A 27,286-nucleotide genomic window follows, 5' to 3' on the forward strand; every position below is an offset into this window, starting at 1 on the left:
GGCTTGCATATCTGTTATCATGTTCTTCTTCTCCTGCTCTGGGCCTCACACCCAAAGATATAGGCAGCTTCTCCAGCTAATCTTCAGACTCATCGTAGCCTCACGGGATCTTGGGCTTGGAAGAGCCCATAGAAAGCATTTGACATCAGAAGAGACCAAAAGCCTGTGAGGGGGGATGACCTACCCAAGGTAAGAAGCCAAGGATGTCAGTTCCTGTCATTCCAGGAACTGGTATATTCTCTCTACTACACACTCATTGAATTCTGCCCTTACCCTCAATTATGGAGGCTTTTCTCTGCGGCTGTCACAAAACAAATTCATTTCAGTGGATGTTTTTATTGCTTTGGGGTTCTTAACAGAAAATTCAAGCAATAAATAATCTGCTCTAGGGACGAGAGAAAGATGTGATCTTTTACCCAAAAGGATCCCCTAGGATGTCCTCAGCATTTAGGAAGCTGGGAGATTCCTTCACTCTTTATGACCCATCAGGAATTTCAAACCATTCCAGGTAGAAATTTCCCATAGTCTTATGTCAAAAAAAAAAAAAAAAGTTGAAAAGTTTCCTCATTTGTAAGTCCCATGGACAATAAATATTATTAATGCACAATGTTGTATGTGTACTCTTTTGGTTAGAAGAGCATCTGACATCATTGCAGTTAAAAGTTCAGCCATAAATGTTAGGTCAGATTCCTAGCTAACGGTCAGGTTAGCCATGTGCAGGGACCTTTAGGAAGACTTGAAGAACTTTGATCAGTTTTAAGTGTCTTGACAAGCAGGGACATTTCAGGTGTGTCTCCATCCCTTGCTTTCTATCTCCATTTGTTTTGCTTTGTTTCTTTTGTGGGGCAGGAATTTGTCGGTGTCCCTCTGTTCCTCTGTTTGCTGACAGGTTGGTTACATAAGGTTTGGGTTGGCTTCCTCGTCATAAAGTTTTCTTTGCCTGGACAGCAAGTTCTCAGAGTCTGTCAAATGAGAACCTTATCCTGAGATGCAAGCTGACAAGTGTACACAGGGGCAGGACAGGGTGGGTCTCCCCACCGAGATCATTGTTGGGGGAGGAATCTGGGGAAAAGGAGCTTGGACATAGGAACTATCATTACAGGATGCTTAGAATGTTGCTGAGGAACCTACTGCCAAAAGAAGCCTACACCAGAATCAGTTGAGGGATATTTATGGAGCACCTACTATGCGCAATATGAGAAAAATAGAGGCTTCAGTCTCTGCCTTCTGTAGCGTAATATTAATAATATTATGGACTCTTACTAAATGTTAGGAACTGTGCTAGGCACCTTTTAGGCCTATGTCATCTTGACTGTCTTATGATGTAGGTAACATAATTGTCCTCATCTGACAAATAAGAAAACTGAGGCTCAGAAAAGTTAAGTAACTTCCCGAAGCCACACTTCCGGCTAGTTGCAAAGTCAGGACTGGAACCCAGGTTCCTGTGAGTCCAGCACCCATGGAGCCTAGCACACATGCAAACCAGGAAGCCGCACAAGGCAGCTTATAATCTGTGCCAGAACAAGTGTAAGAACTGGAAATGCAAACCTTGTTGAGAGAAGACGAAGATTGCTGTGGGCTGGGGCAAGGAGGAATGTTCCTTCGGAAGCATGTGACTGCAGGGTTGCTGGAGACGGACAGGAGCCAATCACTGAAATAACCTAGTTTGCCTCTCTGAGACGTTGCTGTGTCTTTTCATCAGAAAATCAGTCCAAACTGAAAAGAGGATATGGAACCTTTAAAAAAGCCCAGGGTGAAGCAGAAACACAGCCTGCCTTATGTCCTGGCAAGTTCATTTTAGGTTCTAAAATTGAGACGTTCTCCTACATTGAGCAGTTAGCTGAACCTCAGGGAAAATTTGGCAGGCCTGGGTGGCCCTATCGGTGTGTTGTCCATTTTGAGGTAGCATTCTACGTAAGGGAGCTGATCTTCCGACAGCAGAGAGCAAGGCAGGGCAATACTCTGAATGAGACTTTTCATGGACAGCACAATATCCACTAAATCTAACTCTGTACTGATCCCCACTTCACTGACAGTGCAAATAAAATGCGAAAGAGGAATTTTTGAAATACCTAAGAGAACAAACTTCCCAAGTACTTTCAAGAACTTGAGAAACACTGGATCTGATGAATAATAGGAGGCAGGGTGAGGCAAAAAGAGGCCCGGATCTGTAAAATAATGGGCCCAGTACAGGTGGTCTCTATACTCTGCTCAGCTCTGCATAGAGGCTAATTCAAGACAGCAGTTTATATTTCTAATTCAGGTTGATGACATGGGTCATAAAAACCATGATTGAATATCCTAGCGATGGTCGGCTTGCAGCAGAGAATGTGAAGAAGGACTATTTAGTGTACGATAACTGCCTTCAAATATTTAAGAACCACTGGAGGGAGAGGAGTTTCATATGAAACTTATCAGTTTCATATGAAAACCAGAGGGCAAGCAGAACTTCATAGGAAGGTAGATTCCAGTTCAGGTGAAGGACGGACTTTTCTAAGAGTCAAATAGGTTATCTATCAGAATAGTGAGCTTCCTGCCATTAGGAGCATTCAAGAGAAGCTTAAATGAAGGTCTGTGTGGGGTGAAGCACATGGGATTCTTATACTGAGCAGGAGCTGGACTGAGCTCCTTCCAAATCTGTGATTCTATGTCCTTGAAAACAACAGACCTGAATGCTTTGAAAAGATCGTTCCCTAACTCCAGCTAGCCTTCTCCCCAAATCCTCTGGATTTTAAAGGTTTCGCTGCATTCCTAAACAGGAAAACCTCCAGGGGAAATCAGGATCTCAACAGTCCTTGGCTGTGGTGGAAATCCAGAAATAGAGCAATAAGGTTAAGCAGTTTTCCAAACTATTAGGTCTTTTCATCAGCTGCTCTTCCCATGCCTTTTGCAAATGACCTACTAACTCCCAGAGAGAGAATAATGAGAGCTGCACAGTCCTCTCTGCAAAGGCGATTACATCGTTCCCCACCCTTGGAATCATTGGATTTCCTGTGGTCCTTCCGTCACCCTCACAGGCGTGGAAGGAAGGGAGGCAGGTCTTTGGCCAGCACGGAGCACTTCAGAGCCCTCTGGCCCAAGATCCTGGAGACCTGGGGTCTGGCATCGCCCATTCACTAACTGGCTGGGCAACCTCCGACAGGTCACTTTGCTTCTCTAGATCTGTTTCATCATCTCTAATGAGAAAGAGTTTAGTTTACATGAGTCCTGTGTTCCCTTCTTTCTCTAAAATTCTGTAAGATTTCAGGAAGTCTTCAGTGAGGTACATCTGGCTCCAGTGCTTTTATTTTAAAAGCACATTTTTGCTTCCTATAAAGGTGGTAGAACTCATTGTAGAACATTTAAAAATATTTGAAAGCGCACAATGAGATAAATCACCCGTAACGTTACCAGCCTGAGATAGCCATTGTTATCTGGGAGGCACATGCTCCCAGGCTTTGTCCTAAGTATGGCCATCTAATTGTGTAAAAATACATTTTTAAATGAAAATGGAATTTGATTATTCATAAAATTTTAGACTCACTGCTAAAACTTTTTCAAATGCTTCCTTGAATATATTTTATGTGTAATATGATCCAGATATCATAATTTCTACTGGTCTATTGGCCTAGCAATGTACAATGGTCAGCAGTTTTCAAATTTTATGGGGTACAAAAGAGGCATCAGCCCAGAGCCTCTGGATTGGGACATGTGAGCTGGGCTAAGAATCTGCATTTTAGCATGTTTGCCAGGTTTTTCCAATATGGGTGGTCCATGGACCACATTTTTAGGGACAAGGTTACAGAGATACATTTTGTAAATTAAACAGAATGTGCTGTTCCCCCAAACCCCACCCCTTGCTAGAGATGAAAATGTGTTTCTATACTTGTGTCTTTGAAAGCATGCTCTCTGCACCTGGGCTCTGATCTGATTTCAAAACACGGGAAACTCACCACGGAACTCCCAGGGCAGGGTTTTTTTCTGCCTTGTTAAATGCCACTGCCCTAGTTTGTGGACTTGTGTTAAAATAAGTCTATTCAAGTTATATAGTGACCGACACCTACCATTTGAAAAGTGTACCAGCAGGTTTCTGTTCCACAGAGCACCTGTTGCGATAACAATGGCTAATGATTATATTTGTCCCCATTTGATAAATAAGAAAACTGAAATGTGCGGGGGGTTAACTAAGTAGCTGAAGATCCCATAACCCATTGGAGGAAATGGGACATTTTTAATGGGTACATTCTGTTTATTCTCCAGAGATTTTTATTTATTTATTTATTTATTTATTTATTTATTTATTTATTTATTTAATTTATTTTTGGAGAGGCCTGATTAATTTCTGAGCCTTGGAAATAAGGGTCAAGCCCCTGCCATTTAGGTAGGTTGTGGCTAAGCATAAACTAGGAAAGCAGGTTGCGCTGAGACCCGCAGCACACTGTCCTTTACCACTTTTCAGCGCGATGGGAGTGAGCTGCCCCTGCCAGGCAGGATGCCGATACAGGCACCTGGGAACAGTACACTGGTTTGCACTGAGTCAAATCACTACTTTTGGGTCAGGAAGCCCTTGACATCTGCACATGGGGTGCTCTTCCCGTTTCTCTGCCCCGGTCTGTGTCAGTATCTGAGGTTTCACATTAGAGAATATCAGGGTGGGATGGACATTGAGTGAACCCATCGCCTCCTCAATTCAGTGACCTGGAAACCCAGGCTGAGTCAGGTGGGGTCAGCCATAAGGGTGAGGGGGGGACAATCTCTCCTGGCTTGTTTTGTTATTATTTTTCTAGTGCTACGAGGATGGGAGTTTCTGAATGTGTTCATTTTTCCAGGAAGAGAAAACAGTTTTTAAAATCACAATAACAACAGCCATGAGAAGGCGAAAGGGGAGTCCTAGGGAACTCCTGTTTTCTTTTCAACCACACCACAACCAACTTTGCAGCCCCAGGCCTTGGATCCAAAAGCCAGAGCTGCCTTTTCTGGGGAGTTTCTTTCATTATCCCAGTTCTGGCTCTATTTTACTGCCTAGTTTTTCTCTTTACAGAAAGCCTATTAGATGTTTCTAAATATCACAGACAACCCTGACAATCTGTTGGTGGATGGTTTTGTTTTGCTTTGCTTTGTTTTGTTTTGTTTTGTTTTGTTTTGTTTTGTTTTGTTTGAGAGGTACTCACTGTTCTTGTGATATGTACTGTACCAATAAGCCTGTTCTCACATACACTCAGCCTCCCTGTCTTGTTTCAGTTCCCACAGTCTCTCTATATAAATTCAAATACTCACCTAGCTTCCTCAGCCTAAAAGAACCTAGGGTCAACCTCAAGGGCCTAGTGGCCAGCCCTAGAAATCTCTTTCTATAGGATTGTGGAAGGGTCAGCGGTGCCGGTTTTGGTGTGAGTTTCCTGGCATTATTTTATTTTATTTTATTGCAGTGGGTCCCAAACCCTACAGAGCCCCAAAATGATTTGCAGGAACTTCTCAGACAATACACCTTCCACCCCCCACCCCTGCCGCCCCCAAGATTCTGATCTAACAAGGCTATGGTGGAGGGCCAGTAATCTGTTTTGCCACAACTTCCTCCACGGGACCGCGAAACAGATGCTCTGAGGATCAAAATCTGGGGACCTAGAGATCACACTGTCTTCCCCTTTCCACCCTTCCCCACTCAAGGGCACACAATGTAGGCATGTAAAAAATAATCCCGTGCAGCTCTACGCATTTACAAAAATAATCATTCTCTCAAATAAACCGAATCCTATTTTCCTGTGTTATCAAGTAAAACAATATAGATTAACAAAAAAACAATTTATAAATAAAACATGACTATAAAAGAGGAAGGTGATAATCAACTGCTTTAGGCTAATAGGCACTTAACTTAAAGTGTGTGTGGTGACAACAGGGCATCTCCACAGTCATTCCCCCAATAGAATCATTGTCACCTGGTCCCAAGATGGGGCAGTAACAGCACAGGAAGAAAAGGGGATTTTAGCTCCAGTGATAGGATGTTGCTCCTTCATCCTAGACACTCTGCCTTCGTTAAGTCAAATCCTACTAAGGACTCTATGAATCAATTTGCCTAATGTACATAAGCCTCCTACTTAGAAATCTGAAGGGGGACCCACCCAGCTCCAGCTACAGAGAAGAGTATGACTCATACATATATCTACACCTCTGTAGACACACACACTCACATAAACACACACACACACACTTTGACACTGATGCCAACATTTGTAGCCACACAGATACACACATGCGTTTTCAGATACCTGTTCACATCTGTGCTCTTTTGTGTATATCCCCATGTACACACATAGAGGATACAGACATACTCCAGCCTAAATGTTCTCCCGTGGATAAGTACACACACAGGGGCTCCTAAGCATTCTTCTGTGTGCTTTAGAGCAGTAAACATGTTCTTCCAGCGGTCACGGTGCCACTGCTACCCCAGTGCTACCGACAGACTGTCTGGTTCATATGCTAACCCCTCCTGCTAGGTAAGTATACACACCCTTGATTATTCAATACTTGTCTAGTGTAGTCTTATGTGCCAGAACCTACTAGGTGCTGAAGATCACTGGGTGAACACAAACAGTTTACCTTTGCCTTTACTGAGTCTGTGTGTAAGGGGAGGGTGTGTTTTATAAAATACACGCAAATACAAAACTGCAACTGTGGTCGGTGCTACGAAGGAGATGCAGGGTGATTTGAGGAAATCTGACCAATAGGGAGAGCTCAGGACACATTCCCCCAAAGACGTAAGTCGGGTTTCAGCTGAGAGCTCAAGGATGGCTAGATAATTTCTAGAAAAAAGAGAGGAGGGAAGAACATGCCACTTAGGGAGAAAAGCATGTGCAAATGTCCTGTACTGACAGGGAACCTTGTGCATACAAAGGACTAAACAAAGGTCAGTGTAGCTGGTGTGCAGAGAGGGGGAGCTTAGCAGAGTGCAGGATGGGCCTGCAAGAGGCACACAGGGGCCACGCGTGAAGGGCTTTCCAGGCCTTATTAAGGATTTGAGCCTTTTTCTTAAGAGCATTTAGAAGCCATTGATATGTTTATAGCAGAGACCAGATTTGCATTTTGAGACTATCTCTGAAGATAGGCCTACTCATACAAAAGCATAGATAAGTGTGCATCTCTGGGTTCATAAGTGCACTTGTGTGTGTTTTCTTGGAAATGCATATTTGCATGTAAATACTCTCTTACAAATGCTGCCTCTGTGAACACACCCGTATGTATTTATATGCATGGTATATATAATCCCAGTGGGTGCTGGGAGACACCCTCTTTCCCCGGGTACCATCAAGACTAAGCCAGACTTTGGAGAGGGACTAGAAAAGTGGTGTTATCAGAGCTGAACCCTCTGACTTTAGAGCTTTGGGCTTTGAGGCTTGGTCTCATGCATGTGCCTGCAGCTTTGCTCCCCATTCTCTTGGCTCCGAGCACCCAGTGACAAGGTGGGGTTTCTTCCAGAACACGCTCATTGACTATTCTTGGCCCAGGCAAGGAGGGGAGGATGGGCAGGTCGGGTTGCATAAAGATTGCCTTGTGCCTTCCCAGAGTTGTAAGCAGAGCCTCTGCCCAGCTCCAAGCCTGGAGTGCTCTTTGCATAGAGTTGGCAATGCTGAGAAATAAACATAAGGATGGGAAGTCAGAAGTCTGCAGGTCCTGGTGGGGACTGTGGTGGCACCCGAGGTAGTACGTTCCATAAGTAACCACTGCGGGAATTATGACAGTGGAGGAAGAAACAGACCGAGCCCGGCAGGAAAACCTTTCCAAGGCAAGATGTCTGACTCTGTCCCTACTGCCTTGGCACCATAAACTCATGTACACACAAATTTACACATTAACAAATTTTCCCCCAGCGAGTGCAGCATCTCACAACAGAGGAAGTAGCAAGTAATTTATCAGCCACAACACCCTGCATTATTTTCCCTCCATTGAACTCGAGCTACATTTGTGTACATTTTGCTCCTGTTTACCACAAAAGCAGCAAGGCCCTTGCCCAGAGCCAGCAACAGACTCCAGGGAGACCAATAGGAACATTCATGCAGAATTAAAGACTCACCTATAGCCTTATATCGCAGGCCCATAAAGATGTTCCCAAGTGATGTTTTCAGAGTCGAAAGACTCCTGCTCACTGAGATTTTATGTTTTCAGATGTGGGCTTGGAAAATGTTTTCTTCCATAATTAAAGGGAATTGCATAATGTAATTTGAAGCTCTTTTTATTTTGCTTCAGGCTGTGTAAGGAACATCCTTCTTTTCTCCCAGTTGGGTGCTCTTTTATGCTCTCCTGGCAGGAAGCTACTAGATACATCTAGTGCTGGAGACCATAGTACTGGGCTAAGGGGACGCTGTGTCGCAACAGTTCTCACATTGATTGAGCACTTGGCAGTTCGCAGGGCTTTTATATCTGCCGTCTTATCTAAGCCTCACAACTCTTGGGTCAGCATGGTTGTTCCTATTTCACAGATAAAAAGACTGAGGTTAAAAGGTTTGCCCAAGGGCCTGGAGCTAACACATGGCAGGGTTGGGACTTGAACTTAGCTCTTCATACTCATCCGCAGGAAACAACTCAAGTTTGACAACACTTTGCTCCCTGCCTGAGACTCAGGGCTCTTTTCACTGTGTTTTTCTGCTTTCTGCTGTATTTTATCTTATAAATCCATGGTTAACCCTCCCCAACACTGAAACCACAGCTGCCGAGCTTCAGATAAGTGATGACCTGCTCCAGGGACAGTCCCCAGGATGATTTCAATACTGACAAGCCCCAAACCTGAGTGAGCTCATGCTGGGAGTGGGCAGTGCCCAGTTCTATGTACTGTGGCAAAAACTCCAGGCCTTTCGGGTTCCGCATGCCAGACATCAAATGCACGTTCACCAAATCAAAGCTATGGGATGATGTGTCCTGCTTCCTATACCTGTCCTGCTGGCAGCTCAGGGCTCTACTGAGGCTGTCCTTGTTCACTTTGCCTAATTCCTCTTGGATCCGGATGTTTCTGTGGGAAGACCCAGGGTGATTTGCCCCAATCCCACACCCACTGGGCACAGGCCAGCCGGCTTTGGAGGGCCAAGTTCCACACCTCGATAAAAACTGCAGGCTCCAAGAAGTAGTTCAACTTCTTAAAAACGGCTTGTGTTTGGTTGAAATGTTTTATTTTAGTCATAGCAATTAGATGTTCTTGTTTTGCACACACATCCTCCAACAGAATTGGCTTCAGCACAGGTGAACAGAATTTCACGGGTCTGGGAAAGCTTGGGGTGGATGACAATCCCAACCGCGAGGAAATCTCCCATTAGCAATCTCTTCTCCTCGGAGTGTTAGCTTATTTGGTTTACTTTCCAAGCAATGTGTGACTGATTCATTCATTCATTTATTCAAAATATGTTTGAACACTTACTTATGCCAGAACCTGTGCTAACGATTGGGGAATACAACTGACCAATGTAGCCATGGTTGGTCCCTATTTTTCAGTTTCGTATGGTTTAATAGAGAAGACAGACAATGAAAATAAAATTATAAATGATATTTGGATCAAGCTCCCTAACACTAACACCAGAGAAACTTAAATATAATTATGAACAGGGGTGAGGGATGGAAAATTGGCTTCTGGATTTTGCCAGTAGATTCAGAAAGATATCTGGTATCTGTTAACCTCAGACTGGCCACCGACCATTCATAAAAATATTACCATTTTCCTTTTAAAAATGTCACACGGAAAAGCAGAGTTGATGGTGGCTCTGAAGGATATCAATTGTCTCAGTCATGGTCCACCTCTGGGACACTGTGTCCATTTCTGAGGGTCACATTTTTCAAGGAAAGGAGGACATTTAGGGGGCTTCTAGGTTTGCCAGACTTAGCAAACAAAAATACAGGACATCCCATTAAATTTGAATTTCAGATAAGCAATGAATTCTTTTTTTCATAGAAGTATGTTCCAAATATTGCATGGAAGACACTTATACAAAAAAAAAAAAAAGAAAGAAAGAAAGAAAGAAAGAAAGAAAGAAAGAAAGAAAGAAAGAAAGAAAAAAAAAAAAAGACTGTTTATCTGAAATTCAAAGTTAACTGGGCATCCTATATTTTAATCTGACAGCCCTCCTAGAGAACAAGGAGATAATAAAGAAACCCAACATTTTGTCTCAAAATGAATAGTTGAAGGAGCCTGGCTTTTTAGGTTGGAGACGATACCGAGAGTAAGAACATAGATTTGTGTAGGGAAGCATTTTCCAAACAGTATTTCTAATAGTATATATGCGAAGTAGTAAAACATACACTGGAAGAAAAAATAGTTTTGAGTTCAAAAATTTGGGAGGTCAAAAGTTTGGGAAACGTTGCCTGCCCAGGATTCTCCTCCTGGAGCTGGCACTCTGCAGCAGCTGGGTAACAGTTCTGAACAGTCTGGCAGGAAACATACCTGGTTGACCTTGTTTAACCTAGCATGCCCACAGAAGGCTATTTTTGTGCCTTTGTCTGTTTGTTTTGATATGTTTGTTTTATAGAGGACACCTATTTAGCATCATGCAAACTTTCTACTCTGCTCAGCACACTTTGAGGAGCACACATAAAAAATGAAAGTTGTCTTCAAATTATCCCAAATACACCTGGGTAGGGAGCAAGCGGATTTCATCTTTGCAAACCAAAGGGCAGATCTGGACTCAATGCATGGACATATCTGGGAGACAGACTAAGACTAGAACTTGCTAATAATTACAATAGTCTGAAAGGTAATCAGCTTCCTGTTCCTGGAGACATTAAAGCAGAAATGAAATGCCATCAGGGACACTAGAGGAAATTCTTATTCTGTGTAGGAAGTTCCCAGGGTCTGCTCTGAAAGTGTGTTCACATAAAACACAGAGGGGGCCTCCATCAGCTAACCTCCTTTAAACTATCCCCCAAGTTCTATATCCTTTCTGCAGTCGGAGTCAATCCCTTTTGGATCCACTCTCACTGTGTTCCCTTCACATCTGTGGGTCAAACCCCTCAAGGAGATCAGTCCTCACAAGTGAGTGATCTTTGCTCTGCTATGAGCCCCTTCACAGCTTCTCTGGGTCTTATCTGTCAGGAACCCATCCTGAGCTTCTGGGAGGGGCTTATAAAACTGAGATGTAATGTGGCACTCACAGCAGAGCTGAGCAGCCCAGAAGAGGGTGGGATCCTGTGAATCCTAGCCCCATACCACCCTGGGACTGTGGGCCTGCCTCGTGCACTGCCCATGGTGTAGTACAAATCACCACATATAGGAGGTGCTTGGCGTCATAGAAACCAACAGAGGGTCAAATCCCAACTCTGCCCCTTCCCGAGTCTATGACCTAAAGAAATTGCTTAGCCTCTTCAAGCTGTGTTTCCCCTCTGTGAAAAAAAAAAATATATGGAACTAATGATACTGCAGTATAGTATTATGAAAATCAAAAGAGATGAAAAGTAAAACACCCAGCAGTGTCGAGTACATAGTGGACATTTCAGTTAATGTTTATGTAATGGATGGTTGTGATTGATCCCATGATGGTGAAAACTGTCAAAGAAGTTAAAGGACTTCCTCAGAAATGCACTAATAATCAGTGTGCCAAGCTGCCAGCCCCAGACAAAGTAATATGCTAGAAATTGCCTACAACCTTTACCACCTTCCTTTGAGAATCTGCTTGAGAAGAGAAGGTAAGGCGTGTGTGTTAAAGAACACAGCTCTCCTTCCTGCAGTCCAGAAACAGCACTGGACCTGGGGGCAGGTTGCCTTGGTTCCTGCTTTAAGTGACTCTTCAACCTGGTCCATTCTGGATTCCAGTCCTCCTCTGTGAGATAAAGGGGTTGGACTAAGGTTGATTCTAGATTCCACAAGCTGTGCCTTTGAATTCAGGGGCAGTGAACACAGATGTTTAAGTAATACTAATGGCCTATGGTACTTGATGAAAAAAGACCTTGTCAAACTAAAGCTGTGTGTGTGTGTGTGTGTGTGTGTGTGTGTGTGTGTGTGTGTGTATGGACATGGCAGCATGCACTATACACAAGGTGCTTTGACATCATGTGAGTTGTCCCCTGCTCGTGTGCCTGACTGTAGGTTTGGCAAATAAAGGGTCAGATCCAGAATTAGTTGTGAAGACTGACTTCTGAATGAGGAGAGCTGGGTTCGAGTCCAGTTCTGACTCTACAGGCCAAGCTTGTTTTCTATCACCAGGGACGCTCCCCTCTATCCCCATCTTTCACGTGAGGGGTTTGGTCCCAGGATCTCCAAACTCTGTGTCTCTTGGGAAAATGTCTCTGATCTATTTTCGCTTGGATTCGCATGCTCTCCGCAAGGATTATCGTCTGGCTGACTCAAATTGTGCTTATTTCTTTTGTTTGATCTGCTCTGGTTTCATAACACAAGTTCTACAGCCAATTTTAGCCCTTCTTGGATTATGGGAGTGTCAAGGGAAGGTATTGGAGTATTTGTCACGGTTTCTGCCGAGGATACTTGCCTCCCCCTTCTCCACCCCGCCCCACCCCGACGCTCCCTTCCATCTGGCACAGGCAAAACCCCTCCCCCTCCGTGGATGACACGCTAAGTGGAGTCTGGTTTTCACATTAGCTGAGAGGAGGCCCTGAAGTCAGAAATCCTTGGCACATGAGTCACTTTTTGTCTCTTTGTGCCTCATTTCCCCCCAACTATAAATAGGAGGAATCTTGCACTTTCTCGTCTCCTGGTGTTTGCAGCTCCCGGTAAAGGTGGTTTTGTGCAGATGAGGTGTTCCTTTCCCCCTGGCAGGTCTCTACTTTCACAGGTGGTCTCTCTCTCTCTCTCTCTTGAATGTCACAGACTCTCTAGTAAAACAATTGTCTCTCTGTCTCTGCTTCCACTCGTAGCCCCCTCCGGAACACTTTCACCACTGCCTGAGTGCACTTTCTAACACGCAGACGTCAGCTTCGCTGAAAAGGCTTCAGTGGCTCCCTACAGTGCATCCCCAAAAATAAGACCTAGCCAGACAATCAGCTCTAATGCGTCTTTTGGAGCAAAACTTAATATATATAAGACCCAGTCTTATTTTACTATAAGACCAGGTATAATATAATATAATATAATATAATATAATATAATATAATATAATATAATATAATATAATATAATAAATATAAGACCCAATCTTATATTAATTTTTGCTCCAAAAGACGCATTAGAGCTGATGGTCCAGCTAGGTCTTATTTTCGGGAGACATGGTATTAGCTTCAGGACAAAGGCCTGAGCAGGTGAGTTCACAGGAAGCACAGTGGAATCTTGCACTGAGCACGGTGACACAGCCTGCAGGTACCAGCCTGCAGCATGCAGTGTGCTCCTTCAGTGGGGCCTATGAGGGGCGAGGCTGGGTGCTAGGAGTAGATGGGGAAACCAAGGCTTGGCCCTGGGTCTAAGAAGCTTATGCATGTTTTTAAAAGGTCAACGGGTACACAAAAATGTTTTTATTTTTGAAGTCCTGGAAGTGCTCTTAGAAATCATTGACCTTGCCCAACTGTCTCACTTTACAGTAGTGGGAAGTGATGTCACAGAATTGGCAAATTAGAAAGAAAAACATGTCTTGGAGAGGTCTCCCTGCTTCTACTGTGCCTCTACCCCCAGGAGCGCCTCTCTGCTCTGCAGCCAGAATCATCTTTCGGAGCAGCTTGTGACCGTGTCGCTCTCCATGGGAAAGTTTTCTGTGGCCCCCGCTGCACCTACAATCAGAGCCAAACTTCTTCCCAGACCTGTGGTGCCCAGCGTGGTCAGGACCCCCAGCCTGGCTGTTCCCTCTGATGGGAAAGCTCTTCTGCCAGGTCTTTGGGCTTCTTTGTGTCATTCAGTGTCAGCTCTAATGGCCTGTCTGTGGGGCTGCCCTCCCTGGCCGGATGTGCCAGGGGGATAGGTGCACAACCCCACTCCCTCCCTTCCCGTCTCGCTGACTGGATGTGTTCACAGCACGTACCAGCATCCGCATCTTCTTGCTTGTTTAACTGATTCTTCTTTATTATCTGGGTCCACTCACCACAAGGTAAGCTGCAACAGGACCAAGACTTGCCTCTATCACTAGCGTCTACAACATAATTGGCTCACAGTTGACACATAAGAAACATGTGCTGAGTGACTAACCAAATGAACATATATCCATGGCAATTTGAAAATGCAGAATAATAAAAAGAAGCAAATAAAATACTTCCTCCTTCTGGATATTACTTCTGTTAATATTTTGAAGTTTTTTTTTTTTTTTTCCAGGTCTTTTTTTTTTTTTTTTTTGTATATGTATGGCGTGTAGTGTACATTTAATAAAAATTAAGATTATGTTAAATTATGGTTTATATCCTGCTTTTTTCACTTATCATTATATTGTATCTCCTCGTGTTGCAAAATACTATTTTAAATGTTGCATAGATTTTCACATGAATGTTACAAAATTAATTTAAACATTTCCCTATTGTTGTACCCTGATACCTTAATTTTTCTTTCTAATTGATATACTGTCTGTCCAAACCATTCTAATAGAATTTGGTTTTTAAGATACTTCTGGTCACTGTTCCTCACTATGAGTAGTTGGGTAAAAGATGTTACTTTCTTTCCAGAAAATGTCAACAGACCAACCCTTAGTTTTGTATGTTTTCTGTGGCTTCTTTCAGTGGAGACTGAGTTGGTTGATGATCTAGTTACTAAACCAAAGATATGTGGTTAGTAAAGGGTTGTGTTTCTAAAACTTCCTGTTTGAAAGATAAATCAATTTAAATGTTCATAACTGAATGAAGTGAACAGGAAAATGGAAGCCAATCCTGATTACATCTAATGCAGACTCTTAGACCAGGGATGTTTTCCTGTTGAAATTAATGAACACTCAGGTACAGAAGATTCAGGAGTTTCCAAATATTCATAGACATAAAATCTTTATGAACTAAAAGAATATTAAAGATAACTAACTCTTTCACTTTTTAAGAAAAAGGAAATGGAGACTCAGAGAGAAGCCACCTCCTGGCGAGGATGTCACAGCAAAAATGGTGGAGCCTCTTTCCATCCCCTCCTTCTCTCTCCCTTGCTTTCCTCTGTCCCTTCCTTCCGCCTTTCGGTACTTTTCATGAACTAGATTTCAGGGAAGATTTCACAGACCTGGGAGAGATCGGAGAGATGAACTTCTCCAACCTCTTCATTTTTGAAGATGAGGAAATGGAGGTCCAGACAAGGGAAGGGCGTTGTACCAGGTCACACCACCAGTTTGCGGCAGGGCTGCGATGAGAACCCACTTCCTCTTCCTTCTCATCCACCAGTCTTTCCACTGGCTTCGCTTTGTGGGGCTTATCAGGTCAGCACTGAGCAATGTCTGCCCTTGGGCTGTCCTTCCTTGAGTGCTTAGAAATCGTGTTATTCCACATAGAGAACGGAGAGAGCAGAGCTGTGAACACAAGCCAGCCAACATTTCCCGCATATTGGCTGTGAGCACAGCAACAGAGCAGTGCTGCGATAAAACAACACAGACAGCTGCACCCCCCTCTCCCCATCCCCCGCACCATGCAGCTTTGCGCCCCCTCAGAGCACGAGGACCTCTCCTTTCTATCTATGACACTATGCATGGGATCTTCTGATTGCTGACCTCTCCCAGGAGACTATAAGCTTTCTGAGAGCAGAAGCCCTTTTTCTGTCTTTGTTTTCTCAGCCTTCTATGCGCTATTAAATCAGTGTCAGGTACATCATAGATGCTCCATAAATATTTGTTGAATGAATGAATAAACCCAGGCTCTGTCTTAGTTTGCTAGGGCTGCCATAGCCAAAGTACCACGGACTGGTGCCTTAAACATTGGATATTTATTTTTTCACAGTTCTGGAGGCTACAAGTCCAAGATCGAGGGGCGGGCAGGTTTGGATTTTTCTGAGGCTGCCCTCCTGCTGCTGCCGCTTCCCATGGTCTTTCCTCTGGGCACCCACAACCCTGGTGTCCCTCTGCGTGTCCTAATCTCTTCTCCTTTGAGGGTACACCAGTCAGATTGGATTGGGGTCCACCCTACAGGCCTCATGTTAATTGAATCACCTCTTGAAAGGCCCTAGCTCCAAATACAGTCACATGCTGAAGTAGTGGGGGTTCAGGCTTCAACATATTAATTCTGAGGGAACACAACTCAGTTGATAACAGTTCCCTATCCCTCAGCTTACAGTGTAATAAAAGGGATGCACACACATAAAACAGAATGATAAGACAATGTAGTAACTGCTATAATATAGGAAACTTAAAGCTTTGGGGACCCCAGGCAATGGTTGGTTAATGATCACAATAGCTGCCTCAGCAAGTACCTGGGCCAGGTACTCTTCTGGGCACAGAGGTTTTATCTCATTTAATCCTGGCAAGTATAAGTCAGCAAACCTATACTAGTGCCTGCCATATCCATCACTGTGCTAGAGGCTAAAGATCCAAAATTATATCAGTTTGGATCACAGTTTAATAAGAAAATGGACATATACATATGTCTGGTATATTGCCTCCACCCATTTCTGTCATGTTTATGGCTCACATACCACTTATTATTCCCCAGCCAGGTAATTTAGTCTGTGTCCAACCAGAAAAATGGAAAGTCTTTCGCATTAAAAAAAAAAATCATATTATGATGAGCACTTTGCAGATGAAGAAACTGAGGCATGGTCAGTAAGTAACTTTCTCCATGTCACACACCTAATAAGTTGTAGGCTCAGGGTTTCACTACACTCATTCTGGCTCCAAAGTCCACTCTTGTAACCAGTGCCCCATACTGCCTCTCCGTGATAAGTAATCTTATTCTTTTTGTCCCAACAAGAAGGGGAACATGAGACCACTGCAGAAAGGAGCAAAATTTAAGCCGATCCAAAGTGCAGTAATGAGAGCAGGAAAGAGAATTACAAATAGAGAACACAGGATTGTAAAGGCTGAGGTCTGCAAGGAGAGATGGCTGAGCAGGGTTGGTGAGTGAGGTGAGGCTGGAAAGGTAAGCTGGGGTCAGATTAGGTCAGGTCTTATTTTATATAATAGTAAAATCAGGCTTGATTCTCTCTAGATGCTAAAGAGCTGTTGGACAGTTTAGCAAGAGGTCATTTCATCTTACCCCTTCATGTTACTAAAAAGGAAACCAAGCTGCAGAGAGAAATGACTGCCCACGGCCACATGACTGGTGGCCATGCTGACCAAGTGCAGTACCAGCTCAGCCAGTGCCAGTATGGTGCTACCCTCTGTGAAACTGCTTGCGCAAGCATATGAAAACTGACAATGGAATAAAATGGGGCTTTTTTCCTGTGTTTTCCCGTATGTTCCATCCAGTTTTTACCCACTCTTTTTTTTGGGGGGGCAATTATTCATTTCTCCAAGTTTCAACTAATCAATATTTTTTCATTTAAAAAGTTCAAAGTCAGGAAAATCCTATAGAAATGGCTCATAATGCAGTTCTGTGTGTGACTTTGTAGAATGTGGTCAAATGGCTCCCTGCTACACTTCATGGGCTAGAAGGACCTGTATTTCTTATGTCTAACAGACAACAGAGATATAGAGATTAAACTCAACAGCCACTCTGGCCGGGTTTGTTTTATCAAACAAATATATTAGGTCTGCAAACATTTACTGGTGCCTCTTGCATGCCAGGCACTGTGCTAGAGTCTCGAGATTCCAAGTTACATAAATACAAGCTGGGTTCCCAAGTGCAAAGCCTCTCCCCAATTAATAGTGCAACGCACACTCAGACACGTATACGCGAGTCTGGTATGCTGTCTCAAGCCTTTTCTGCCCTGCGTGTAGCTCCTCATCGTAGTGATTCTCCAGCCGGGAAAACAGAAGTCACTCTAGGTCTTTCAACATAGGAAATATAATATAAGGAATTGGATGCACAGGTGATAGGACAACTGAGCGACCACACGGGATGGTGAGGAACCAGAGATTAGCAACACAGGAAGACATCACTGGAGGCACACGGGAGAAGGTGGTGTTACAAGATCCCAGAAGCCAGAGGATTTATTTGGCCGGAGCTGCAGGCACAGAGTACGTGAAGCCACAGCTGGAGATGCCTCTGGAGACAAAGAGAGGAGAAGAAACAGTTGCTTCTTCCCCTCTCTCCCCTAACTTTCTATCATAGACTCCCACCCGCCAAACTTGCCTTGAAGCAACAGCCCAGGGGGCCGGGAACATGTAGGTCTCTATGATGCAAAACAGAGCAGGAAGCAGGAGGAAAGGCACAGAGAACAAACAAGGGCTGACTGGCACCTCTGGGTGACCTTGGACAAATCGCTTGTCTCTCAGTCTTAGTTTCCTTGTTGGTAATTTGAGAAGAATAATACCTCTCACGTTTGTTGTGAGACTTACATGAAATAAAATACAGGAAAGCACTTTACAAGCTTCAAAAGGCACGCATACAAATTAAGGGCTTTGTTATTGGTTTTAATCCAAACTTCTTGGGACGTTAGGCTCTAATAAAAAGGAGTGGTGTTCAGGGGTCATCAAGAACTTTGTAATGCCTAAGGGAAGTAGCTCTGCGTTTTGACACTTGTTTCACTCGGTCACTCTGGTCCATCACATAACTGAAAGGATGTTAGAGCAGGCTCTGTATCCTACCTGGGGATCTGTGGTTTTAAACCAAAAAGTGACAAATAAGGAGGACTCTAGAAATTACTGCCAGACCATGTATTCCACCCTTTTCCTTTTGCAAAGGACCAGAAAGAGGACAGAGTTTGCACATTGTCACAGGCCAAATTCTGGGCAGAAAGAGACATCCAGCCCCAGAGAAGCCTCCTTCTTTCCTTGACTAGACCTCTCTTCCTTGGACCCTGGGGTTTTAAATTGGTCTCATGGAACAATTTGTACTTTCGACTTTTCCTTCCTCCTTTTCTATTCATCCTTATGCCTCCTTTCTTTCCTTCCAGTCTCTTCGCTCTTCTTTCTCATAATCTTTGACAACTCAGTTTCACAGACTTCCTCTACACCCTGCTGATGGAGAACAAGAGCTTAGCACTGAGTCATACCTATTTTAAATGGAGAGGCTGTACGCTTTTCTACATAACTCAATTCCTATTTGATATCAAGTACAAGAAAGCATCATCACAAACTCTTTGAGACCAGTTTTTCTGCCAACCTCAGGCTTCTTGTGAAAACCATAAGGTACAATCGCTTCCTTTTTACTGGCAGAAAGTACGGGCCGTGGCCACAACTTCTGACTAAGCACCAAGTCACTCAAACCAGGCCCATGAAAATGGGAGTATTTTCACCAATGGCACAAGGGGATTTGGCACGCTCAGCCAGAGTGGTCCTGTCTTCTGTAACTTCTAATGTATCTCAGTGGCCATTGACGTTGGTCAGTAGATGATAAAGTTAGAGGGTGTATTCCTCACTTGTCAAATGAAGAGATTGTGCTTTGATTTTAAGCTCCTTTCCAGTGCTGACATTTAAGAAATCTGTATCTTTCCACCAAAGAAGGCCTATTATGGTCACAGAAGCACGAGGATAGTAATATTCCCCTGAGTGACTCATGGAATTCCCAGTGGCCTGCTCTGCATTCACATTTGGTGTGGCATCTTAAAATATCAGAGCTGAAAGAGCTTCAGTCATCATCTACCATGAGTGCATTGAGGAGTTTAGGACCTGAAGCTTATGGGTATCCGTTTACTGGTTCCGTCAACAGAAATTCGTGCCCATGCCATGTGCCAAGCACAGTACTAGTTCCTGGGGTACTCTAATGAATAAGACAGAGGAGGTCTCTGCCCTCACATAGGCATGATAACAAGGAAACTAAAAAATAAGCAAGATAAGGATAGTTTGTAATAATTGCTTGAAAGGTAATAAAGAAATATAATGGATTCATTCACTTTATTCAATGGCTATTGAATAAGTGGAGGTGGTGAGGGGTGACTGTTGCAAAAGTAGCCCTTAAGATGAGATCTGAAGCTTGGGAAGAAACCCGCTGTGGAAACCACGGTGCAAAAAGGTTATAGGCTGAGGGAATTGCATGTGCAAAGGCCCCAAGGCAGGAAAGCCCTTGGCACATTTAAGGAGTGGAAGGCAGCCAGTCTGCTGGAACATAGTGAGAGAGCAGCAGGATGAGGAGCGGCTAGAGGAGTTACTGGGACTGGATTGGCCTCATGGGCCCAAGTGAAAAGTTTGGGTTTTATTCTAAGAATGAGGAGCCATTGAATGCTCTTAAGCAGGTAAGCGACCATCTGGTTTTCATTCCCTAAAGATCCCTCTGCCTGCAGGTAGGAGAGTGGATTGTAGAAAAGACACTGAGGCTACTGAAATAGTCCAGACAAAAAGATGACAGACAAAATTAGTAGCAGTGGAGATGGAAAGAAGTGGAACGATTTGGGACATGTCTAAATATAGAACCTATAAGGCTTGCTGATCTCTTGGATATAGAAACTGAGAATCAACGGAATCAAAGAAGGCTTGTAGGCTTTTGAATAACTGGGTAAATGGATGTGCTGTCACCCGGTCTTATATTAATTTTTGCTCCAAAAGACGCATTATAGCTGATTGTCTGGCTAGGTCTTATTTTCGAGGAAACACAGTATTGAATGCACATGTGGTAATGAACATTGGAGGTGGGTGGGATTAGAGAGACCTATTTACTGTAAAGGGAAACTGGGGTTCCAAGGGATACAGATTGAGAGTGTACAGGTTTGTGGGTGGCATAAGAATTGGTATATTAGCCAATATTATCTGTGCCTTAAGAGAAAGTGAGAACTTGAATTACTTTACAGCATAGGTGTTCAGTGGGTGTGATTTTTACCCCTAAGGGACATTTGGCAATGTCTGGAGGCTCTTTTGGTTGTCATGACTTGGGAGGTGAGGGGAGGATTGAGGTCCTCCTGGCTTCTAGTCATAGAGACCAGGAATGTTGCTAAACATCCTTCAATGCAAAAGACAGCCCCAGTAACAGACTTACCTGGCCCAGGTTACTTTGGGGCATTTATGCAAATGATGGCCCAGAGAGGAGTGTCCTAAAGGTGTCACTCCAGAAGGACTGTTAGGAAGGAGCCTGGACTTGCTTCTGTGGCAGAGGCTGGCAGAGGCTGGCAGAGGCTGGTGACTATGGGGCTGGCAGAGTTCTCCTGTGGGTGGGGCCCCAGGAGAGGGTTTGGAGCCCTCTGGGGCCTTGGGAAGAACAGAACATTGGCTGGATCAAACCAGAAACCATTGAGCCCTGTGGGAGGCCAGGTGGATGCACTGCCAAGTGAGTACTGGCCAGCTGAGCAAGAGGATAGGGATGGCTGGGGGAAATCAAGGGTTTCCAGAGGAAGAAATGAAGCTGAAGATCCTAAGGGGCAGGAGAGGAGAGAGCAGGAACACCCGTCCTGAATTTGGGCTTCTTGGGGCTGTATTTCCCGAACTAGATTCTGCTGGTTCTCATGACTGCCTGCACAGTAAAATCACCTGGGGAGATTTTGAAAGTTCTCACACCTAGGCCCCACCCCAGAGACAGTTATTAAATTAGTCTGGGCCCTAATTCTGAAACTTTAAAAGTTCTTCCAGGTATTCTGGGTTAAAAACCACTGATCTAATCCAAGCGCAGAACACTGAGCTGTCTCCGGGGCCAGACAAGTAAGGGAGGAAATAAGGGAGAGGTCAGGTCCCCTCTCTGGCGGCAGCCTGGGCTCAGCTGCAACCCACCACTGTCTTGTAGAAATCTGGGCTCCGTGTTGCCAAAACTTCCCGTTTTCTTGTGTGTGTGGTTTTTTTTTTTGTATTTTTTCGAGAAGCCTAAAATCCAGATTTTTTTCAATGTTAGCTCCAAATATCTTAACATTCCATGCCAAACAAAACATGTATGCAGAGTGCATTAGGCCCTTGGGCTGTCATGTAGCAACCTCTGATCCAGTCCACTGGTTTTCACACTTTTTTTTTGCTTTTAGCCACAGGAGGTTTTCCCCAAACAAGCTATTTTGTGGAACCACTATAGATTAAAGAAATCCAAACAGAACTTCAGTGGCTGCAGGGCAGAAACACACTCAGCCTCTCCATCCAGCCCAGGCAGTTCTGGTGGCTGCTTCTGGGTGAGGCCCCTCTGGCTTTGGGGAATCTCTCTGGTCCATTTATCAGATGAGAAAACTGAGGCCCTTCAGAGCACAGGCCCAGAGCAGAACCAGCCCCACAGGGCCATTTAGAAATGTGTGGGGATAGTTGGAGTTGTCAGTGACGAAGCAGACACTGTTGTCATTTTTGTGGCTGGTGGCCAGGAATGTTAAACTTTCTGTACTATCCAGGACAATAAAGAATCATCGCACACAAAATGCCAACATCTCCCCATGGGGAAACACCAAATGAGGAAATGGAGACTCAAAGAGAGGGGACATCAGCTGGCAAGCTTACAGCAAGTGCACACTAGAAATTTGGCCCCTGCCCCACAAGCTTGGGGACTTCATCTGTACCCATTAAGGAGAGGTCACTGGCTGGGCCAGGTTGGTCCTAGTCCAACACACAGGGGAGAAAGGAGTATTTTAAAATTAAAGCCAAGTAGCCTTTTAAGGTGGGGCAGCCACTACATAAAAAGCTGGGTGCCACATTTTGAGACGTGACTCTGGGAAAGAAGATGGGGGCTACTAGATCTTTTCAGCCTGGGCTAGAGGCCAGTGGTCAGCACTGAAAGGAGGCAGATCCGTTGCTGCAAGGAGCCAAGGTGCTGGGAAATGCTGGAGGCAGGGCTGTCGCACAGGTGTGTTGGCCCCATTGGTTATTTTCTTTTTTTTAAGATTTTATTGGGGAAGGAGAACAGGACTTTATTGGGGAACAGTGTGTACTTTCAGGACTTTTTTCCAAGTCAAGTTGTTGTCCTTTCAATCTTAGTTGTGGAGGGTGCAGCTCAGCTCCAGGTCCAGTTGCCGTTGCTAGTTGCAGGGGGCCGCAGCCCACCATCCCTTGGGGGAGTTGAACCAGCAACCTTGTGGTTGAGAGGACGTGCTCCAACCAACTGAACCATCTGGGAGCTCAGCAGCAGCTCAGCTCAAGGTGCCGTGTTCAATCTTAGTTGCACGGGGTGGAGCCCACAATCCCTTACGGGACTTGAGGAGTTGAACTGGCAACCTTGTGGTTGGGAACCCACTGGCCCATGTGGGAATCGAACCGGCAGCCTTCAGAGTTAGGCGCATGGAGCTCCAACCACCTGAGCCACCGGGCCGGCCCGGCCCCATTGGTTATTTAATCCCTAGACCAAAATATGCAAGGTTCAAAAATAGACTGTGGGAGCAGAAGGTGAAAGGTGGTGTTCCCCAGCCCTCCAAGGGAAACAGAGACAAAGGAGGACTCTGTCCTCACAATGCCACACATTGTACAGTTTCCCCTGCTTGTCAAATCACTACTACAGAATCGCCATCTCAATAGCCATGAGGCAAGGGCAGCATTATCCACATTTACAGGCCAGGAGACTGCTTTACAGACTCAGAGTGCTGCTTACCTGGCACTGTCCTTTTCAAGAGTTGATTTTGTTTGTTCATGCCTTCGTTAATCATCCTCGTGAGGAAGGTCAGAGGGCAGATTCCTATTTCCAGTTTGCAGTGTAGACCAGAAGTTCTCAAACCGCATAGGAACCACCATCATGGGAGCACTTGGTAAGAACACAGCGGTCCTATCCTCCTTCAAGGGGTCTGGGTCTCTGTCCTCTCTATTAGCACTCACGTGACTCCGACGCTCACCAATACCCACCCAGTGTCTCCCAACTCAACCACACAGGTCCACTTCTCCTGTACTGGGATGTCACGACTATGTCAAATTGTGTGTGTTTCTAAATTCTTACTCCCTTAGCTGGTGATAGAGAAGAGACAACATCCAGTGGTGCACTCATAAGCCAGCTCTTGGTGAAGGCGCAACCCCTGATGTGTCGTGTTCCTATTGGCACAGTGGGCATACTCCCACCATGCCAATCTCAAGCGACCAATGTGACATCACCGAGTGTGCAGCACAGAGAAAGAGATGTACAGAGTGACACTTTCAAGACAGTGTAAGCCAGCACCGCGTACATAGTAGTCTCCAAAATCGGGGAGCTTCCCCCTAAGACATCCAGGGTTGGGACATGGGATGGGTTCATGGTCTATGACAGCACCATTTTCAGGGGGCAAGACTATCATTCCCACTATTTTATATGGTTTTTGAAGAGCAATAGACATGACATTGAATCCCAACTTTGTGACTGTTGGCTGTGTGACCTTGGATGACTCTAGAACCTTTCCTTGTATTAAAACTGGAAACAATAATACAGTCTTCAAAGGAAAACTTGAAAGACTGAAGGATATAATATATGTAAGTATGTAAGTGAACACTGGGCAACTATGATACTTAGTAAATGTTGGTGCTCTCCCCTTCCTCTCCCATGCCCCTTGCATCTTTAGGCTAGAAAGGACCGCCTAACTCCTCCCATCTAGATGGCTTGCTGGGGAATCAGAGACTTAAGTAGGGAGATTACTTTGATTAGCAAACCACAGCCAGTTGGCATGAAAGCCAGCCTGCATCCTTGCCTCTAAACTCAAAAGGTCAGGAAATTTGTCACGAGACCACAGCCTCCCTTCCGTACCCTCATCCTCAAAGTACTCTCAAGTGGGTTTCCACGGGCCATCCTGGAAGCCAGGCTGTGGAGAATCTGCATCACGTCTGCAGTGCAGTGATTTCTGTGAAGGTCACAGTCCATGCAAACGTTCTGACAAAGAATTCCAAAGGCATTGTGCTTCAGCAGCCTGGGCTTTGGACTTGGGCTGGCCCTACAGAAGGTCGTTTTCACCTTTCTGCCACAGATGACGGAAACATTGAGGAGACGGATTGTGTCTCTGCATCCTTTCCCTTCACACCAGCTAATGTGTTTTTCATTTCTTTTGGCGGCCTCCATTTCCCCCATGTTCTCCCAAGCTCTTCCTCTGGGCTCCCCAGGGCTTCCCACAACAAACCTGCGTGCTTGGGCAGCTGAACAGTCTGAGGCCGTTGAAATGCATCCCGGATATGCCTTTGGCTGTGTTTTTCAGCCCCAGCCCCAGCTCTGGTGGCTGGAACAGAGAGCCAGCTTCAGCTATTCGGGTGGCCTCAGCGTGTCTGCAACGTGCCCATCCGGCCTGTGGAGACGGAACCTCCCTCTCAGATCTGTCACTGATTTACTGTACTGGACCCCGGGGAAAGACCTTCGCCTCGATGCCTTAGTTTCTCAATCTCTACAAATAACAACAGTAATAGTATCTTTGTTGCATATGGAACACTGCACATTTTACAATAGTCCCTTCTCCTGTGGCTTCCTGTTTAATCCCATTACAACCTGCCAGGTAGGTGATACCACAACAGGTAAGCTAGGACTGCAGCCTGGGGCTGCTCACCGCAAGCCCAGGGCTTTTTGCCCGACCCCTTCGCTGGCTCTTTCTTTAAAAGGAGGAGGTTGGGCTATGACATCAAGTCTGTGGGTCTGCTCTGCTTCATTGTCTTGGCTTCTCATGCTCACTCCTCACTGCCGTTCGCTTCCTGTGGAACTCGCTTTACTCCCTGAGAGCCCAGGGGGTAATGGAGCATGGCTTGTGTGAGCCTCACAGGGCAACCAAAGGGTTAAGTGGAAGATACTCACTCTTTAAACTCCCCATCTGAATTCCTGGTTGGAAGAGCCACCGCGAAGAAAACAAGTGGAAACACTAATTTGAAAAAACATGCATGCTTATGTTCACTCTAGCATTATTTATAATAGCCAAGATATGGAAGCAACATAGGTGTCCATGGATAGATGAACGGATAAAGAAGACGTGGGACATATACACAATGGAATATTACTGAGCCATAAAAAAGAACGAAATCTTGCCATTTGCAACAGCATGGAGTGACCTGGAGGGTACTATGCTAAGTGAAATAAGTCAGACAGGGAAACACAAATACCGTATGATCTCTCTTACATGTGGAATCTTAAAAAAAAAAGAAAGAAAAAACAAATGAACAAAGACAACAAAACAGAAACAGATTCATAGATAAAGAGAACAAACTGATGATTACCAGAGGGGAGGGGTGGGTAATGAGTGAAAACAGTGAAGGTTATAGGATAGGGGTGTCCAAACTGCAGCCTGCGGGCCAGCTGCAGCCTGCAATCCATTTTTAATTGGCCTGCAGCAAATTCCAAAAATATATTTAGTTTACTTAAGTAAACCAAGTGAGGCAATACAAACTTCACCTCAAGTGAGTGGCCCAGCTGTTTGTGTATTTTACTGCATATGGCCCTTGGTGAAAAACGTTGAAAAAAGTTTGGACACCCCTGCTATAGGAGATACAAACTTCTTGTTATAAAATAAGGAAGTCACAGGGATGTAATATACAGCACAAGGAATATAATCAATCATATCATGATAATTTTTGTACTGTGACAGATGGGTACGAAACTTATCGTGGTGATCCCATCGTAAGGTATATACATGTCAGATCACTGTGCTCTACACTTGAAACTAAAATAATTTTGTATGTCAACTATACCTTAATAAAGGAGAAAATAAAGAAGAGGCAGCACAAATCTTCCTGCTCTTTTCTGTTCTTTTTGTTCTTTTGTGCGCTTGTGTCCTGCCACCCAATAATCTTCTTGGACACAGAATGTATTTTGTTCCATTCTGTTCAGTTCCTTCTGGGAAAGGGGTCAGGCAGAACATAGAGTATTGGTTGGATCCATCAGCTCCACAGACATCCAGGCTGACTGCAGACCACCGAACTTGCGCGTGTTTCCCCGAAAATAAGACCTAGCCGGACCATCAGCTCTAATGCGACTTTTGGAGCAAAAATTAATATAAAACCCAGTATTTTATATTATTATATCATATTATATATTATATATTATATATTATATTATATTATATTATATTATATTATATTATATTATATTATATTATATTATATTATATACCTAGTCTCATAGTAAAATAAGACTGGGTCTTATACTAATTTTTGCTCCAAAGGACACATTAGAGCTGATGGTCTGGTTAGGTCTTATTTTCAGTGAAACACAGTTGATAGTTAGGAAATTAAAGATGAGGGTGTTTGAAGTCCAGAAAACGTTTTAGGTGAGGGAATTTCCCTACATATTCTGAAATGCTCCCACTCCCACCCTGCCTCTTTCACGGAGCACAGCCTTCTCTGGTCTCCAGCGGGCATTAATTGCTCCTTCCTAAATGCAAACTCCACCTTGTAGCTCAGTGGCTGTGCTTCTACTCTGCATTTCATCCTTCGCTGTATCACTTATCTGGTTCTCTTGGTAGACTGCAAGTTCTTCCAGCAAAAAGGCCATTCCTTAATCACATCACCACCATCATCACCCAGTACTTAATAATAATGATGATAGCACTGGGAAGTGTTTACTGTGTCAGACTATTCAAACAATATCTTATTTAATC

The 27,286-nt window shown here is 44.4% G+C and overlaps 1 protein-coding gene and 1 long non-coding RNA gene across 2 annotated transcripts in view; one reads left to right on the top strand and one right to left on the bottom strand.

The window, feature by feature from the left end:
• Positions 1-8,135, bottom strand: part of LOC141567289 (uncharacterized) — a 117,206-nt gene extending 109,071 nt beyond the window's left edge. Inside the window, exon 1 of the long non-coding RNA XR_012489818.2 lies at positions 8,045-8,135. This is a non-coding gene — a long non-coding RNA (uncharacterized LOC141567289). The remainder of the gene's footprint in view (positions 1-8,044) is intronic.
• Positions 1-25,847, top strand: part of ADRB2 (adrenoceptor beta 2) — a 29,484-nt gene extending 3,637 nt beyond the window's left edge. The window contains exon 2 of the mRNA XM_088798697.1: positions 1-25,847. Within this exon, the coding sequence (XP_088654823.1) occupies positions 1-80 (80 nt within the window). The 3' untranslated portion in view covers positions 81-25,847.
• Positions 25,848-27,286: the final 1,439 nt, after the last annotated feature.

Source organism: Rhinolophus sinicus, chromosome 5, assembly GCF_057876585.1.
Source record: "Rhinolophus sinicus isolate RSI-liver-muscle chromosome 5, RSI-T2T, whole genome shotgun sequence".
Classification (NCBI taxonomy): domain Eukaryota; kingdom Metazoa; phylum Chordata; class Mammalia; order Chiroptera; family Rhinolophidae; genus Rhinolophus; species Rhinolophus sinicus.